The sequence below is a fragment of the Sugiyamaella lignohabitans genome, chromosome B (genome assembly GCF_001640025.1).
Source record: "Sugiyamaella lignohabitans strain CBS 10342 chromosome B, complete sequence".
NCBI lineage: Eukaryota > Fungi > Ascomycota > Dipodascomycetes > Dipodascales > Trichomonascaceae > Sugiyamaella > Sugiyamaella lignohabitans.
The window spans coordinates 896,535-911,507 of NC_031674.1; the positions used below are offsets into that span (position 1 = coordinate 896,535).

Below are 14,973 nucleotides of genomic sequence, written 5' to 3' on the forward strand. Positions count from 1 at the left end.
GGGCTATTTTATTTATTTAAATAGGATATAATTCAATCTTGTGAGCTGACTCAAAGGTTTTGGCTGGTTTTTTTCTGGTTTCATCGCATTACTCGGGAAAAAATATGCCCCTCGGTTGTTACTAGGACAGATGTGGAGGTACGATATGGTACGGGATGTGCAGCAGATATGCCCGATTGAATTTGTTTTCGTTCCTGCGTTCGCTCTAACGGAGACAACCGCAGCTCGATAAACATGTGTTCGGAGAAGGAGTAGTATTGGTACCAGTGGTAGTCGGAGAGGACGTGTTTTTTTGTTTTCTTGTTTGTAGAGGGAGTTCGATTCCAGCTGTCAGACGGTGCTTGTGTGATGATGGCATTTTGTATTTTGGATAGCTTTCGAAACATGTTTTGTCTCGGTTTGTTAAGCCTGATATCTGATCTCCATATATTTGTCATATGTAGCGAGGGTTCTTAGAGTGAATGGTACTGACTCTAATTGTGAATTTTGAACAAGGGGAAATATTTTCCTGATTTATAAGCCAATTGTGATTCCGTTTGCCATATAATAATAATAATACTAATGAAATAATAATACTAGATACATTATATTCAGGGACAGAGTCCAATATATGCCGTGGTACTCCCTATTGTATGAACTAGGTTATATCTATGACATAAAGCTATTGGATGATAAAATAATCACAATCCAGATTCTACATTATATATCAACATCGATAAGTGGAACGTCTCAATGGCTTAAATTCGATCGAGAGAAATGGGTGTCACTCGAAGGCATCCATCCACTGATACCGGCTGCTGGACCCTGACGCACATTTGTACGGCTTGCTTCAATTAAAGTTGCATGGACTTGCCGCATTGGCACCTTGAGACTTAGATCTCTCCTGACGTCAGACAGTGTACTTCACAAGCACAATTTGTCTCAGTGGGTGGGTGCTCAGTAGACTAAGTTTGGCACGACATGAGTGCCGGATCAAGGACCAATGCCCCACTTCCGCATTACGGAAGTGTCTCACGAGGCGCGGTTAGCGGCAGGAGCCCGTTTCCCCTACTTCGAAGAAGTTCAATGATTGTAGCTGATACTGGCGAGCGTATTCGTGGGGATCGAAGGTGAGTAGTCAATTAATTGAGATAGGTAGGTTTGCCTGTCGCTACATGTGTTTAGATACGGGTGTGCGGTTGGCTGATGGCTGTACTTGTATCAAGTGTGATAACTAACAAAGACAGTTCGAAACCAAAAGGAGTTCGTCGGTCAAGAAGCAGCATCGAAAACTCCATAAGCGAAAGAACAAGCCTTCTGAGCTCTGTAGGTGGCACGGTAAGAATTGATTCTGGCGCAGCTACCACAACACACGATGTATTTGCCGAGACTGCTGCCAGTAATGAGGATAATGCTTCTAGTTTACAAAGGCTCATCAAGACATATGAAGATGCTCGCCAGTTCATCTTCTCACGCAAAGGAAAGAACATCCTTAAATGTTCAGTAGCATATTTTATTGGATCGTTGGCTGTTTACACACCAATAGGAACCTGGTTGTATGGTCATAGCGATAATAAGCATATGATTTGTACTGTCTGTGTCTACTTCCATCCAGCTAGAACTGCTGGTAGTATGACTGAAGCTATATTATTTGCTCTATTTGCTCTGGCATTTGGATTGATTATCGCGCTATCATCAATGATTGTGTCGGCTCTGTTTACAGACTGGGATCTGATATACGTTGGGTATGTCATCGACCTGCTTGTCTTTGTAGGGGGTGGTTTAGGTGTGATTGCATTTACCAAACAAATGGTCAACAAGCCCACTTTCAACACTGCCTGCTCACTGGCTAGCATATTTCTCGTTACTATATTGACAAAAGAAGGCAATGTACAGGCCGGAACACTGTCTTTGTCGAAATTACTCCAGTCGTTTATGTTTGTGTTATCAGGTGTCATCTTGTCAACAACAATATCATACTTAGTATGGCCCGAGAGTGCTATATTGAAGCTTAAAGAGTCCCTTAACAAGTCAATGGATGTTCATTCTGATTTGCTGACTTTTATCGCCAACAAGTTCATCAATGGACAAGATATCAACACCAGCGAGTTTGAAAAATTGAATGAGGAGCTTAGCAAAACATACAAATCATTACAGACCAATCTACATGAAGCCAAGTTCGAACTCCTTTCTACTGGTAGAGAGTGTGAATATGAGGTATTTCAAAGACTTATACAATCAAGTAATAGTCTATCTCTGCATTTAGGAGGTCTCAGCAACAGTGCGAATATTCAATGGCATTTATTAAACGGCGAGGAAAGTGACGATGAGAGTCAAGATGAAAGCACTACAAACGGTGATACTGACGTCACGGCTGTTCGACACAGAGTAAATGGATCTGCTCGACCTGACGGTCGCGATTCAGACGACTCATCCGTTACTTCTATCGAAGATATTATCAGTCGTAGATCGGTATCACCACCAGTGAGTGGTGAAAGCTCATCTGCAATTGCACCCGATTCAGTGTCTGCAGAACTGTTCAGCATTTTTACCTTCCATCTGGGTCCGCCTATGATTTCATTTTTTTCCACCATTAAAGAAATCCTCGATAATCTGCCCTTTGGTAACTCTCCTAACTACGAGGTCTCTCTCCACCCTCAATATAAAGCGAGTCTGGACTTAGCGACGGAGCTATACTCTACTGCTCGTGAAGAGGCTCTTGCGGGGGTTTATGCACACGAAATTTTCCAGGTTGAGCGAGACTTTGATACTGCCGCCGATGAAGAAGCTATCGCCGCTAGTTGTGGTAATTTTTCCTATGTTCTCGAGGACTTTGGCTGGGAGTTAAGTGTATTTATTACTGCTCTTGAAGACTACCGAAATATAATCGAGAATCGTCCAAGGAGATCTTTTAAATGGGCCAGATTCTGGGAGTCTAGGTCGAAAACATTTGACAATTCGACAAGCTCAGGAACGGCAAACGACAATACAGGTCCAGATGTTGATGGAGCAGATACAGAGCGTGGAACTGATCCTGCCAATCCATTACGTCGCTCGCCTACTGCCAATACTCACAATGTCAAGAGTTTTGCTGAGCTTGATTGGCTAATAAAGAAATCAACAACCGAGAAAAAACAAAAGACGTCACTCAGTTTGCGAATATGGCGAAGTATGCACGCTTTTAGAAGAACTGATGTGCAATTTGGCATTAAGGTCGGTATTGGAGCCATCATCTTTGCAATTCCTGCATTTTCTCCATCTCTTAGACCCATTTTCAGTACCTGGCGGGGTGAATGGGGTCTAATCACTTATGCAATTGTCATGAGCAAATCAGTCGGTGGTACCACAGTGACTATTCCTATTCGATTTCTGGGTACCTTACTGGGTGCAGCAGCGGCATTCGTGGCATGGACTCTCTTTCCCGAAAACCAATACGTCCTATCGTTCCTGGGATGGGTAATGGCCTGTTTATGTTTTTACATCATTCTCTTTTGGGATACCAAACAAGCATTTGGCCGGTTCATTCTTCTCACTTTTAATCTGACAGTCCTTTATTCCTACTCGCTAACTGTATATGATAACGACGATGATGATGACGAAGGAGGAGCACATCCCATTGTAAGGGAGATCGCCTTCCATCGATTTGTCTCGGTCTTTGTGGGATCTCTTTGGGCAGTTTTCATTGCATTCATAATCTTACCCAACAGTGCTAGAAAGCGTCTTCGAGACATTCTCTCTGTGCAGTGGCTCAAAATGGGTCTAGTATGGAAAGCCGATTGTTTAAAGACCATTCCCCGAAAGTCTGCAGCTGATGAACCAAGACTGGTGGGTATTCAAGGAGAAGCTGATTTACAGAGTACCATGGTCGAATTACAAACACTTCTTGGGTTTGCTCCTAATGAACTTAGACTCAAGGGTCCATTCCCCACTCTTCAATACAAAAATATTCTCAATTGCACCCAGAGAATTCTTGACGGATTTCAAAACATAGGCGTGTTGGTAGCCAAATATCCCAAACCAAGTTCCAATGAGCTGGAGCTTATTGCGTACACTGCAGCAGATCGAAGAGAACTGTGCAGCAGAATATTCCTCTTCTTCTATCTAATATCTTCGGCTATCAAGCTTGGCTTCCCGCTCCCTGACAAGTTGCCATCAACCACTCACGCCATTGATCGAATGCTGGCTAAGATGAGCGACTATAGACAACGAGCAATAGCAGCACGCAGCGATCATGGCGACTCTTCCACGACGGCCTCTAAACCACCCCCGGATGAAGAGGACTTCGTACTGTTTTATTCATATTTGCTCGTTACTGTGAGTATAACTGAAGAGCTGGCCAAAATAGCAATCCAAGTGCAAGACCTCTTTGGTACAATTGAAGAGGATATGTTTACAGTCTCATAATATTTTATAATTAATTGCATTTCGAAAAAGTCACTTCTGTTCAACTTCTGTAGATATTGAGAACACTAATATTTGATAATGCAGTAGATTATGCAGGGCAGAACGGACGTGCATGATTGATATTCTGTTTGCTCTCCACAAAGGTCTTATGACAATCGGTCTTCAATCAAAAAAAAAGCCCATTGGCCATGTTTACCTCTGGCCCTCTCTGGCTCTAGACGACAATTGAATAATAGTTGACAGTTTCCAAAGTCCGAACAGCAGACGGTAGGTCATACAATCACGTGATATCTGGGCTAGGTCCAGTCTGCAAGCAGCAGTACGATAACATGGCTGCTGCCATCACTACCAACAACAAGATCAGAGCTCATTAAGTTATTAGTATAGGTATCCCATTCGAAGGTGGGATCTGTCCATATATCCATGGCTCCCTCATGGTTACCTCAGAATATACAGAAACGTATCTTTAGATACATTCTTGCCAGGTTAGAGGTATTCTCTGATCTCGATCTCAAGAACCTGGATGTATCGGTTGGTACGAAAACCAACTTGACCCTACGTGAGGTTCAGCTGGATACTGATAAATTCACCCTACCAAATGGAGTATTTGTTCGAAGCGGCAAGTTAGGCACGTTAAACCTGAGTATTGGTGTTGGGAATGGTGTGGAAATCGACGGTACTGATGTGGAGTTCACCGTTGCGTTGTCTTCTAGCTCATTAGATGAAGATGATTTAACTGATCTGCTGAGTCGTACGACTGCAGATTTGGCTGTAAGTTTATTGGACGACAATACCCGAGAGAAACAACATGGTTCATCTGCCAAGGATTCGAAAAAGTCACAGGATACATCGGATTCAGACTCAGATGATTCTGGCACGGGGGTCACAGGATATGGATTCGGTGAGCTGCCAAACATGGTTACTAAGGTGGCTGATACTGCTCTATCTCAACTATCTATCATGCTACATGGTATAAAATTGCGTCTTATTATTGACGAAGACTGCAGCCTAGAGATTCATGTGTCAAAGGTACAGCTCTCAACGGGAAAGGATGGTTTACGAACTATACGGGTATCAGAAATAGAGATACTCACTCCCAAAATCAAAGACACTGTTGAGAATAATGATGATGACGACATACTAAATCATGAAACTGACACCGAAAGAGGTGGTGAGGATAGCTTCCATATGGATGAAATGCAAAATTCCTTGATGCAGAGTACACTATTTTCGCATGAGGAGGCGAGTACTATGTATATGAGTGCTATGTCCTCTATGCTTCAAAGTAAAGAACAAGAAGCACAATTGGACCGCTTATTGTGGTGCGATTTCTCCGAACTATCATTTAAAGGCCTGCTCAGGTCGGATTTCAGTCTCAATATTGGCACGGTTAACATTTCAACGGTACCTGTTTCCCATGTATTGAGCACCATAGTTAACTTTGTTTTGAAGTTTGAATCAAATACTACCAAGGCAAAAGAAGATGCTTCAAATGGTCTTACACATAATGACCATGACAACGGAAACCTTATTGCAAGTAATGAAGTAACTGATAACTCGCAGGCTACACAATTCACTTTAAAGGCGGGCGTCAAAGCAGTGCACATAAGCATGAGCAGTCTTCTACCGGATGGTTTATTTGAATCAGAAGAATCTCTTACTTTTGAGGTATCGTCTATTAACTTGAACATAGATAACAAACAACAATTGTTGACTGTATCCAACATAATTCTGCGTCAAGGTAATGAGCCGGTAGTATGGTTTGCCAAGAAGACAGGAGATGAAGATGAGGATTTAGTATGTCATCTCGGAAACAAAGTTACAGTCCTACTACCACATCCTGCATCATTCTATTTTGACACAGATACAATCGTCAATATATCGGAAGCCATTAAATTGTTTTCTGATCTCCAGATAAGTCAGCCTTCTCAATCACCTTCTTCATCTTTATCAAGTCTCCGGCCCAAGGATGGCAAAAACGTTACCGCCAAGTTTAATACAATAGAGGGACAAATTAACACAGGCTCTACTACCGTCAGAGCTACTATTTTCCCTAGTAATTTTGAGAATGGTAAATTGCTCATTGACACTGTGCGCTTTTCGATAAAACACAACGATAGTACTTATAAAGCGGGCTCTATAGAGGTACAGGATATCTCTATCGTTTTTGGGGGCCAAAGCCTGGCACTCTCCACAGCAATCTTCTCTCCAGATTTAGAACAGATTCAGGCTCCTGTTAATACACAGTTGCATGTATCAACGGTAATGATAGGAATAAGCCAGCCAGTTCTGGATACCTTGATTTCTGATCTGAAATCTATACATTCATTGGTAGGATCGGCTCTTGAAAGCCGGTCTGTTGCACAATTGAGACAAGTTCGGATACAGGAAAGCGAACTAGTCAAGTTTAGTGTGGTCATTGCAAAAGTTGAGGTCGATTACTCATTCCAATCTGGAGAGGAATCCTGTGTTATCTACACAGATTTGGGCCAAATAGAACTCAATGTTCTCGAGTCAGCATCAACCCAAATTTCCATTTATACAGTTTTTGTTACCCATGACTTCAAAATCAAGGACTCTTCATCTTCGTATGTTGCTCTGCTCTACAAAGCCAATCCTAGTGAAAAGGTATGTTTATATGTCACAATTGCAAGGCACCAGAGACACTAACCGTATAGACCCACCCTATGATCTATCTTGAACAAAATGATGGAACACTCAATGCCAGGTTCTATAACCTAGGAGTATACTATCACATCAGATTGCTCGAGCTGTTCGATAAACTCAACAAATCCCTGGAAAAAGAGAAGCAGCCGACTGACTCCATTGAGAACTCAGTAGCGACGATAAAAGATCCGCAGAGTCTGTTCAAGATGCAACTTTTTCTTCGCGACTGTGTGGTGGAATTGAATCCCCTGGATCTACCTTCTCAGGGATTATATATTATAAAGGACAGCAAGGTTGATTTTGCTTTAGGAGCAGAGAGCACAATTGATCTTTCCGTCAAACGATCAGCATTACTGCTTGTTGATGAGGTATCTAACCTAGAGACTGTAGGGATACCGGCAGTGAGTGGAGTTACAGAATTCTTTCTGTCACAGGGATATGTTTCGATAGGCTCGATTTCAACTCTAAAATCTGTTATCAAGATCCCCAGCAATCGTAAGCCCAGAGTCGACATTACAATCGATTCTGTCACTCTCAATACATGTGCTGACTCCACCCAAGTACTAATCCAAACCTTGAATGCTTTGAAACCCCCGGTAGAAGCTAATGATGGGATCAGGTTTCGTACAGAGCTACCAAATTTGGTAGACATATTTTCTGAAGTTGATGAAACAACCTTCATGGATGGATATACTTCTTCTACTGCTCTTTCTAAAATGGGGGATGATGTTATTAATGATGATATTCCTTCCAATCTTGAATTTGTAGAGAGCTATTACGTAGATCAGTCCACCCGTTTAAAATGGAATTCTGGATCATCGTCCGGATCATTAAATAATGGTGTCTCTCGTGCTGATATGCTACTGGAACAAGATTTGAGTGTTTTGGCAGGTAAGAGTAAGAACTCAAGCAACAGCAATAGTATTGAAGGATCTATATCTTCGGTGAGTGAGGCGTCACCATATGCATCCTCAACGTCTTCATCTTCGTCAAGAAATGGGTCTCAATCATATGCACGACTTGATAATTTCGAGCAGAGAGCGTACACACATGATTCTGTTTTGAACATTGAAGAAGATCATTTTGCCAAAGATTTACCCTCAATCTATGAGCAGCCAACAGAATCTGGATCGACTTCGCCTGTTAGCACTCCTCGTCGACGTCGGAGTGTAACGGCCACAATACCCACTACAGAAAAACAAGAGCCCCTAATCACAATAAAAGCACGGATTTTGTCAGTCGATTGGCTATTATTTGACGGGTATGATTGGAGTTTCACCAGAGATACTATCAATAAAGCGGTGAATCGAGTTGAGTATGCTGCAGATCAGTTCCATCGTGAAGCTAATGGACGGGGAGTTTCAGCCTCTGATAGATTCACACCATCTCCAAGGAATTCGGGAGAAGTCGGAAACAACGAGGAGAGGGGTCGAATTCGAAACGAGTCTCCCGAAGGCGAAGTGCAGACCGTTGTAGGTGACTTGTTATTCAACTCTATTTACATTGGTGTCCCAGCTGGCGACGACCCTGATATGTTACGAGGAGCTATCAACAGAGAACTTAATGATGATATGAGCGAAGCCGGAAGTAATGCATCTACCAACATCACCTCGCGCTCAAGTAGCGCTAATCGTAGGTCTGTAGACCTCGGGTATCGACGCAAGAAGAAATTGGCTCTAAAGCGATCTAAACGCTACAAAATGAAAATATCGCTTCGCGACGTCTGTGCAGATGTCATTGTTTTAGGCGGGGTCAATGATCAGGTTGATTTATCCCACTACTCCCCTGATACCAGTGGCATTGTTTTGAACACGATCGATATCAGAGTGAAAGATTTGGAGATCTTTGACAATGTTCATACTTCGACGTGGAATAAGTTTCTCTCTTATATGAGAGACGCTGGGGAACGCGAATCGCATGCTAGTATGGTGCATATACTGTTAGATACCGTAAAGCCAGTAGATTATTTGGCGGTCTCAGAAATTCAGTTGAAAGTTTCAGTCCTTCCGCTCAGATTGATTGTAGACCAGGATGCACTTGATTTCTTAACAAGATTTTTTGAGTTCAAGGATGAAAGATTTGTGGTCGCAGAAACTAATGAAGAGATATTCATTCAGAAACTTGATGTACGTTCTGTGAGTGTGAAGTTAGACTACAAGCCTAAAAAGGTCGACTACATGGGACTGAAATCAGGAAGAACCATAGAGTTCATGAATTTCTTTACATTAGATGGTGCGGATATAGTTCTACGGCATGTTGTGCTATATGGAATTGATGGATTCGGAAAGGTATCAGATTTACTTAATGGCATTTGGATGCCTGATATCAAGCAGAATCAATTGGGCAAGTTCTTATCCGGACTGTCCTCAGTTCATTCACTTGTGAGGCTCGGAAGCGGAGTGAGAGACTTATTTGTGATTCCGCTACAAGAGTACAAAAAAGATGGAAGAGTGGTCAGAGGCTTGCAGAAGGGTGCATGGTTCTTTGCCAAAAACACAACCAATGAATTGGCCAAGTTGGGTGCGAAACTGGCTGCTGGCACACAGGGTGTTCTAGAAAGTGCGGAGCAGGCTTTGGGTGGCAGTGGTGCTTCAGCTAGATCTCTCGGTGCTGCGTATCGGTCACCTTACTCCGACGATATTGTTAGCGATGACGAAGAGCCTTCCTCGCCCAGCACTGATCAACAGCATATTGTCAGTTTGTATGCTAATCAACCTGGAGGTGTAAGCGAGGGCCTGAGATCGGCGTATAAAAGCATGGGCAAGAATCTTACTATGGCTCGAGATGCCGTTGCTGACATTGGTGTTGATGCGGCCGAGCGAGGGAACGCTCAAGGTGCTGCTATCGCTGTTATGAGGGCTGCTCCAGTTGTGCTTATCCGGCCAATGATAGGAGCCACGGAAGCTGTATCAAAAACTCTAATGGGTGTTACAAACCAAATAGAGCCTGACCAACTACAAGATGTACAGGATGTAAGTATCATATCTGGTCTGCTAAATGAATCTCAAAATTCACAAATACTAACCTTTAGAAATACAAATGATTCTATCCAAATTAGATTATGACAATAATGATTATAATTTTTGCATTTCAATACACTATATATTTGACAACTTCGGTGCCCGACATAGCTATAAATTACGATTTGACTTAGCACCAAAATCTGTAAGTCCTGTAGATCCATCCCTTGCTTCTGAGATATTCTTGTTGTTCAGCAAGCTCTTGTCTGATACAATCAATGTCAACGGTTCGGGAACCAGTAACAACGTCCATAGTCTTCGAACGAACAAACGATGGTCTATACCACCATTTGAAACCAATGTACATCACAATTACCAGTGGTACAGACAAGAATATCTGAAAGAAATCTGCTGCATTGGGTGAGCCCCCGATGGGGAATAATGCAACATAAGTCTGTAGTCCAAGAATTAGAACATTAAACAAAAATCTGCAGATGTTAGAATTGTAACAAGTCCAATATATGTCAAAAGCCAGTACTTACCCAAACCATGATCCCCAAACTCCAACAGCAGATTTAAACGTCAGCTCGTCCAGAGAAATGCCTTGAACAGCCATAGCCTTTCGAAATCTAATATGACAAAGGCAGATTGAGCCCCAAGTAAATAAACTTGCCATTCCAGAAAATGAAAGAAGCCAGTCAAAAACAGTAGCCTCAGCCGAGGAACCAGCCAAGAATGAAAGGAGACCGAAGACAAGTGTAAAAACAATGGCAACCATTGGTCGTCCCTCTCGGTCAATATATCCAAAAATCTTTGGCAAAAATCCTTGAGAAGCAAGTGCCTGACAACATCTGGAACATGCGTACACGGAACTGCTTCCCACTGAAACTGCACTGATAAGAATAACGGCATTTACCACACTAGGAAGAGACTTGATACCAGAGTTAATAATTGCAATAACAAAGGGAGAAGCATTAGCGTCGACACTAGAGGTTCCAAGGAGTCTGGGATCAGTGTAGGGAACCAAAAACCCGACGAGAGTAAGTGCTACAACGTAGAACAAAGTGATTCTCCAGAATACTTGCTTGCAAGCAGAGGGGAGAGCTTTATGGGGATTTTGAGTTTCAGCAGCAGCCAAGCCAACTAACTCTGACCCAGAATATGCAAAAGCGGCATTCACAAAGACGCTGACAACACCTTTGAATCCATTAGCAAATGGTCCAGGGTTAATCCAGTACTTGGCACCAATATATCCAATGTGGTTGGGACTGCCACCTGCTACAAGTACTATGCCCAGAATTATGAAGCCTACTACAGCCACTACTTTGATAGTAGAGAAGATAAACTCAGTCTCTCCGTAAGCCCTCACGGAGAAGACATTAATAAATATGATTAATGCAAAGAACACAGCCACCCAAGCATCGGGATTAACAGAAGCGGCAGCACCACCGCCAGTTCGCCAATACTGAATGGTCAGACTAGCAGCTACAAGTTCCAGGGGTAAAAGAATGAGCCATTGTAGCGCATAGATCCAGCCCATTGCAAATCCCCATGCTGGATCCAGGAACCGTGTAGCATATGTGTTGAAACCACCTGCCACTGGGAAACGCACAGCCAACTCCCCGACAGCATGCAAAGTACAAAACAGCATCATTCCTGTCAATATATATCCAATTACCAGTGATGCTGGTCCACCTTGACTCAAAGAACCACCGCTTCCTACAAATAAACCAGTTCCAATAGTTCCACCGATGGCAATCATTTGCAAATGACGGCTTTTAAGACCACGTTTAAGAGGACTCTTGGCTGTAATAGCAGCTGACCTTTCAGCCAATGTCATCTCCGACGTATTAATTTCAGATACATCCATGGGTCGAAAACTATCAATGAGCTGTGTCATAAAGCCAAATTTTTTATCTAACACGACACCACGGTCAGAGCCCTCCGAAGGAGTGGAAGACTCTACCAGTTTTGGCGAGCTTTCAATATCAAGAGAACGCTCCATATTTAGAAATACTAGAAAATTATGACCAGACTTAACGTACGAAATGAAAAAATTAAGGACGACCCTCTATTTTATAGAATGTAGTTGAAAAGCGAGGGCCCTCACCAACCAGCGACCGTGGAAATCAGAGTTAGAATCCTAGGAAATGTTGAGTTGCAACTTAAACCTAAGCGTAATCTACCGTTATTAAATTGAGGCTTGTAGGGGTTACCAAGTAAGAAAATCTTGAGGAATATCTTTCACCTTGGTTAGAGCTAATATTTGTGAACTATCAAAATATCAGATCATATAAGTGGGTCAAGGTAAGTGCAGCAAATTCATGTGATCCTATAGAAAAACTTCCAAGAAAAGTCTGCCAAAAAAGGGGTAAAAAAAAGAAATCTGGCCGATGACTATTTAATGTGGACCTACATTAGCGTCTAGCGGGCCTGTCAAAATTTTCAGGTCCGCAAGCCATTCTTCTGCAGAAATATGCACCGAAGTTTTAAAGATTATCGAAAAACTGCTATTCTAGTAGCAGATGCTGCATATCTCATGCAATAACAAACCTTCTTCTTGCGTCATAGGACCCTGCTTTAAAAGTGCTGGATGGGACACAAAACTAACCTTGTATCACTACCTCTATTCAATAGATACTAGAACAACTCAAAATCTTATCTGTCTACAAGGTAGCTAACGGGCCAACGGGCCATTCAGGTCAGGATCTGTATTTTAATGAAAGCATTTACGAAAAAACTCAATTAAGATAAGTACAAATAGCAATGTCATCAGCTCATTTTCCTGAATTAAATACTTTCTATAGAGATATTTATATTTACTTGTAGAGAGAAGTGCTAAAATATGAGATGAGATTTTGTATTATAGGGGTACTGTAAGGGCTACAAAGCTCTTATGTGAGACACGGCTGAATATAGGATCACTGGTCTGGTTGATCTGTAAGATGCTTGATAACCAGACACAATCGAGTGAGTTTGGTAAACCAAAGTTTGGAAAAGTCAATTCAGTTTTTAATGTCGCAGGTTGTTGTCGTATTTGGTATAAAGCAAGCGCGTGTAAAATGCACGCCTAGCATGTTGCTAGGTGAGATAAAAGCCAAAGCTTGTGTAGCCTGGCAATTGGATCCTGTAAATTATGAGTTGAGGTAAGTGATGCATGTTACAAGCAAATGGCATAATGTTAAAAGGGGGAATGTGGTGATTAGACACAGTTATATCAATTGTTTTGGCTGTAGTCTATGCAATTGAAAAGTATTTGGTTGATTTAACTTTTACCTATTGAGTTTTGCTGCTACCCGCATTGCGGGTATATTCTCAATTGACCCGTGATATTCTAACCATGTCCGTTTTCAGGCGAAATAGTAAAGCCTTGAATGAGTCGTTGCCATTCAGACTAAGTAACCTGGTGCCCAATTCGAAATTAGAGCTTCTCGCAAAAAGAACAAATGGAAAGCAAGTGACAGCAAATGTTAAGATAAAGATTAATGTTGTCGATTTGCCACCCAGTTTCAGTGAGTCGCTTGTAGGGGAATTTCCCAATACTACCACAATCTGGCAGATTCTAAAGCATTTTGAAAAAAAGTCTGGTATCAACTTTACTCGAAGATCAGTTGCTGTGCCTTCGTCAGGAACGACTTCGGGAAAGATTATGTATGAAATTGCATCCGTTCATCTTTTCAGCCGATCGATATCGAAATTAGAAGAACTTAATCAGTCGCTGGCCTCGCTAGGATTCAATAGTGGGAACTCTTCATTGAAAATCCGTTTCACTATCACAGATATAGAATATGAACAGGCGCTGGATATTCTTAATGGTTTTCCAGATGTTGGAGTTACAGCAGGAGAGATATTGGCTGAAGAAGATGCGAAGGTGTCTGAAAGCAGGGATCACTCAACTGTACCTGAAACGATATCGAGTAACATTCCCTTAAGTGCCGATTTAGAAACACATCCCACGAACATGACCTCGCACTCGGTGTCGGCTCCAGTCCCAAATTCGTCTTCGCAATTTGAGACTGTTACAAGATCTAAACCTGTGTCTGCTCCACCAGTAGAAGTGGGTTCAGAAACATTTTCGAAGGACTTGCCAAAAGGCGGAGCAGAATCAACTACCCCTCTAAATTCAGAACAAATCGAGGACCCTAATCTTTTATCCGACCCTCGGCATGTTTCCTCACAACAAGAACAAATTTCTGGGCCCAAACCAGTTGATAGTTCCATGGAAATATCGGAACCAGAGTTGTCTCAAGGCAACAGCGTTCCATTGCCTTCTACGACAGTTCCAACATTACCAAATATTCAGGTATATCTTCCTGGATCTGACACTTCATCCGCTAGATTTGTCTCCTCTGCGGAAGAGGAGACGAAAATGACACAACAGCAATTTGTGCATTATCATAACCAGATAAAAGCCATGTCTGAAGGTGCTTCTAATCGGCCATTAATGACAAAAGCTCTCCGGGAATCGGAGGAAGCCAAGAAGCTAAGTAAAATCAAAAATTATCAAGTGCGAGTCAGATTACCAGATCAGACTCAGATAGAATCTACATTCTATCCGGATAACAAGGCATCAAGTATCTATGATTTCGTCAGATCCGTTTTGAAAGAAGATATTACTACTCCTTTTGCTCTTTTTACTAGTCCCCCTAAAGTAACATTGGATCCACAGATGTCACTTTTATGGGATTACAAATTTAGTCAGAGGAATTTGGTATATCTTGAGTGGAATGGCCCTCTCACGAATGGGGGCAGCACAGCACTATTAAAGGACAAGTACTTGTCGACTGCTAAACCCATTTCGGAGGACCCTGGGATAAAACAGGACCAATTGGACAAGGAAAACCAAGCTACAGCACCTGCAAAACCTAGAGGAGGACTTTCCGGTACCCCAAGATGGCTAAAAATGGGTAGAAAATAGATGTCAATAAATATACAAATAAATACAGATGCCACACACATATAT

The 14,973-nt window shown here is 42.2% G+C and overlaps 5 protein-coding genes across 5 annotated transcripts; 4 read left to right on the forward strand and 1 right to left on the reverse strand.

Annotated features, from left to right (window-relative positions):
• Positions 1-1,185: 1,185 nt before the first annotated feature.
• On the forward strand, positions 1,186-4,383 carry AWJ20_2287 (Protein BRE4; the record flags this gene model as incomplete). The annotated part of the gene is made up of 1 exon (XM_018879223.1): positions 1,186-4,383. The coding sequence occupies one exon, from the start codon at positions 1,186-1,188 to the stop codon at positions 4,381-4,383; it is 3,198 nt and encodes a 1,065-aa protein (XP_018737159.1).
• Positions 4,384-4,806: 423 nt separating this feature from the next.
• ATG2 (Atg2p) lies at positions 4,807-7,053 on the forward strand (the record flags this gene model as incomplete). Its single annotated transcript, XM_018879224.1, has 1 exon — positions 4,807-7,053. One exon carries the CDS (start codon positions 4,807-4,809, stop codon positions 7,051-7,053), a length of 2,247 nt encoding a protein of 748 aa, XP_018737160.1.
• Positions 7,054-7,256: 203 nt separating this feature from the next.
• On the forward strand, positions 7,257-10,115 carry ATG2 (Atg2p; the record flags this gene model as incomplete). The annotated part of the gene is made up of 1 exon (XM_018879225.1): positions 7,257-10,115. The coding sequence occupies one exon, from the start codon at positions 7,257-7,259 to the stop codon at positions 10,113-10,115; it is 2,859 nt and encodes a 952-aa protein (XP_018737161.1).
• Positions 10,116-10,548: 433 nt separating this feature from the next.
• GAP1 (amino acid permease GAP1) lies at positions 10,549-12,015 on the reverse strand (the record flags this gene model as incomplete). Its single annotated transcript, XM_018879227.1, has 1 exon — positions 10,549-12,015. One exon carries the CDS (start codon positions 12,013-12,015, stop codon positions 10,549-10,551), a length of 1,467 nt encoding a protein of 488 aa, XP_018737162.1.
• Positions 12,016-13,350: 1,335 nt separating this feature from the next.
• Positions 13,351-14,928, forward strand: AWJ20_2291 (uncharacterized protein; the record flags this gene model as incomplete). The annotated part of the gene is made up of 1 exon (XM_018879228.1): positions 13,351-14,928. One exon carries the CDS (start codon positions 13,351-13,353, stop codon positions 14,926-14,928), a length of 1,578 nt encoding a protein of 525 aa, XP_018737163.1.
• Between the last annotated feature and the right edge of the window lie 45 nt (positions 14,929-14,973).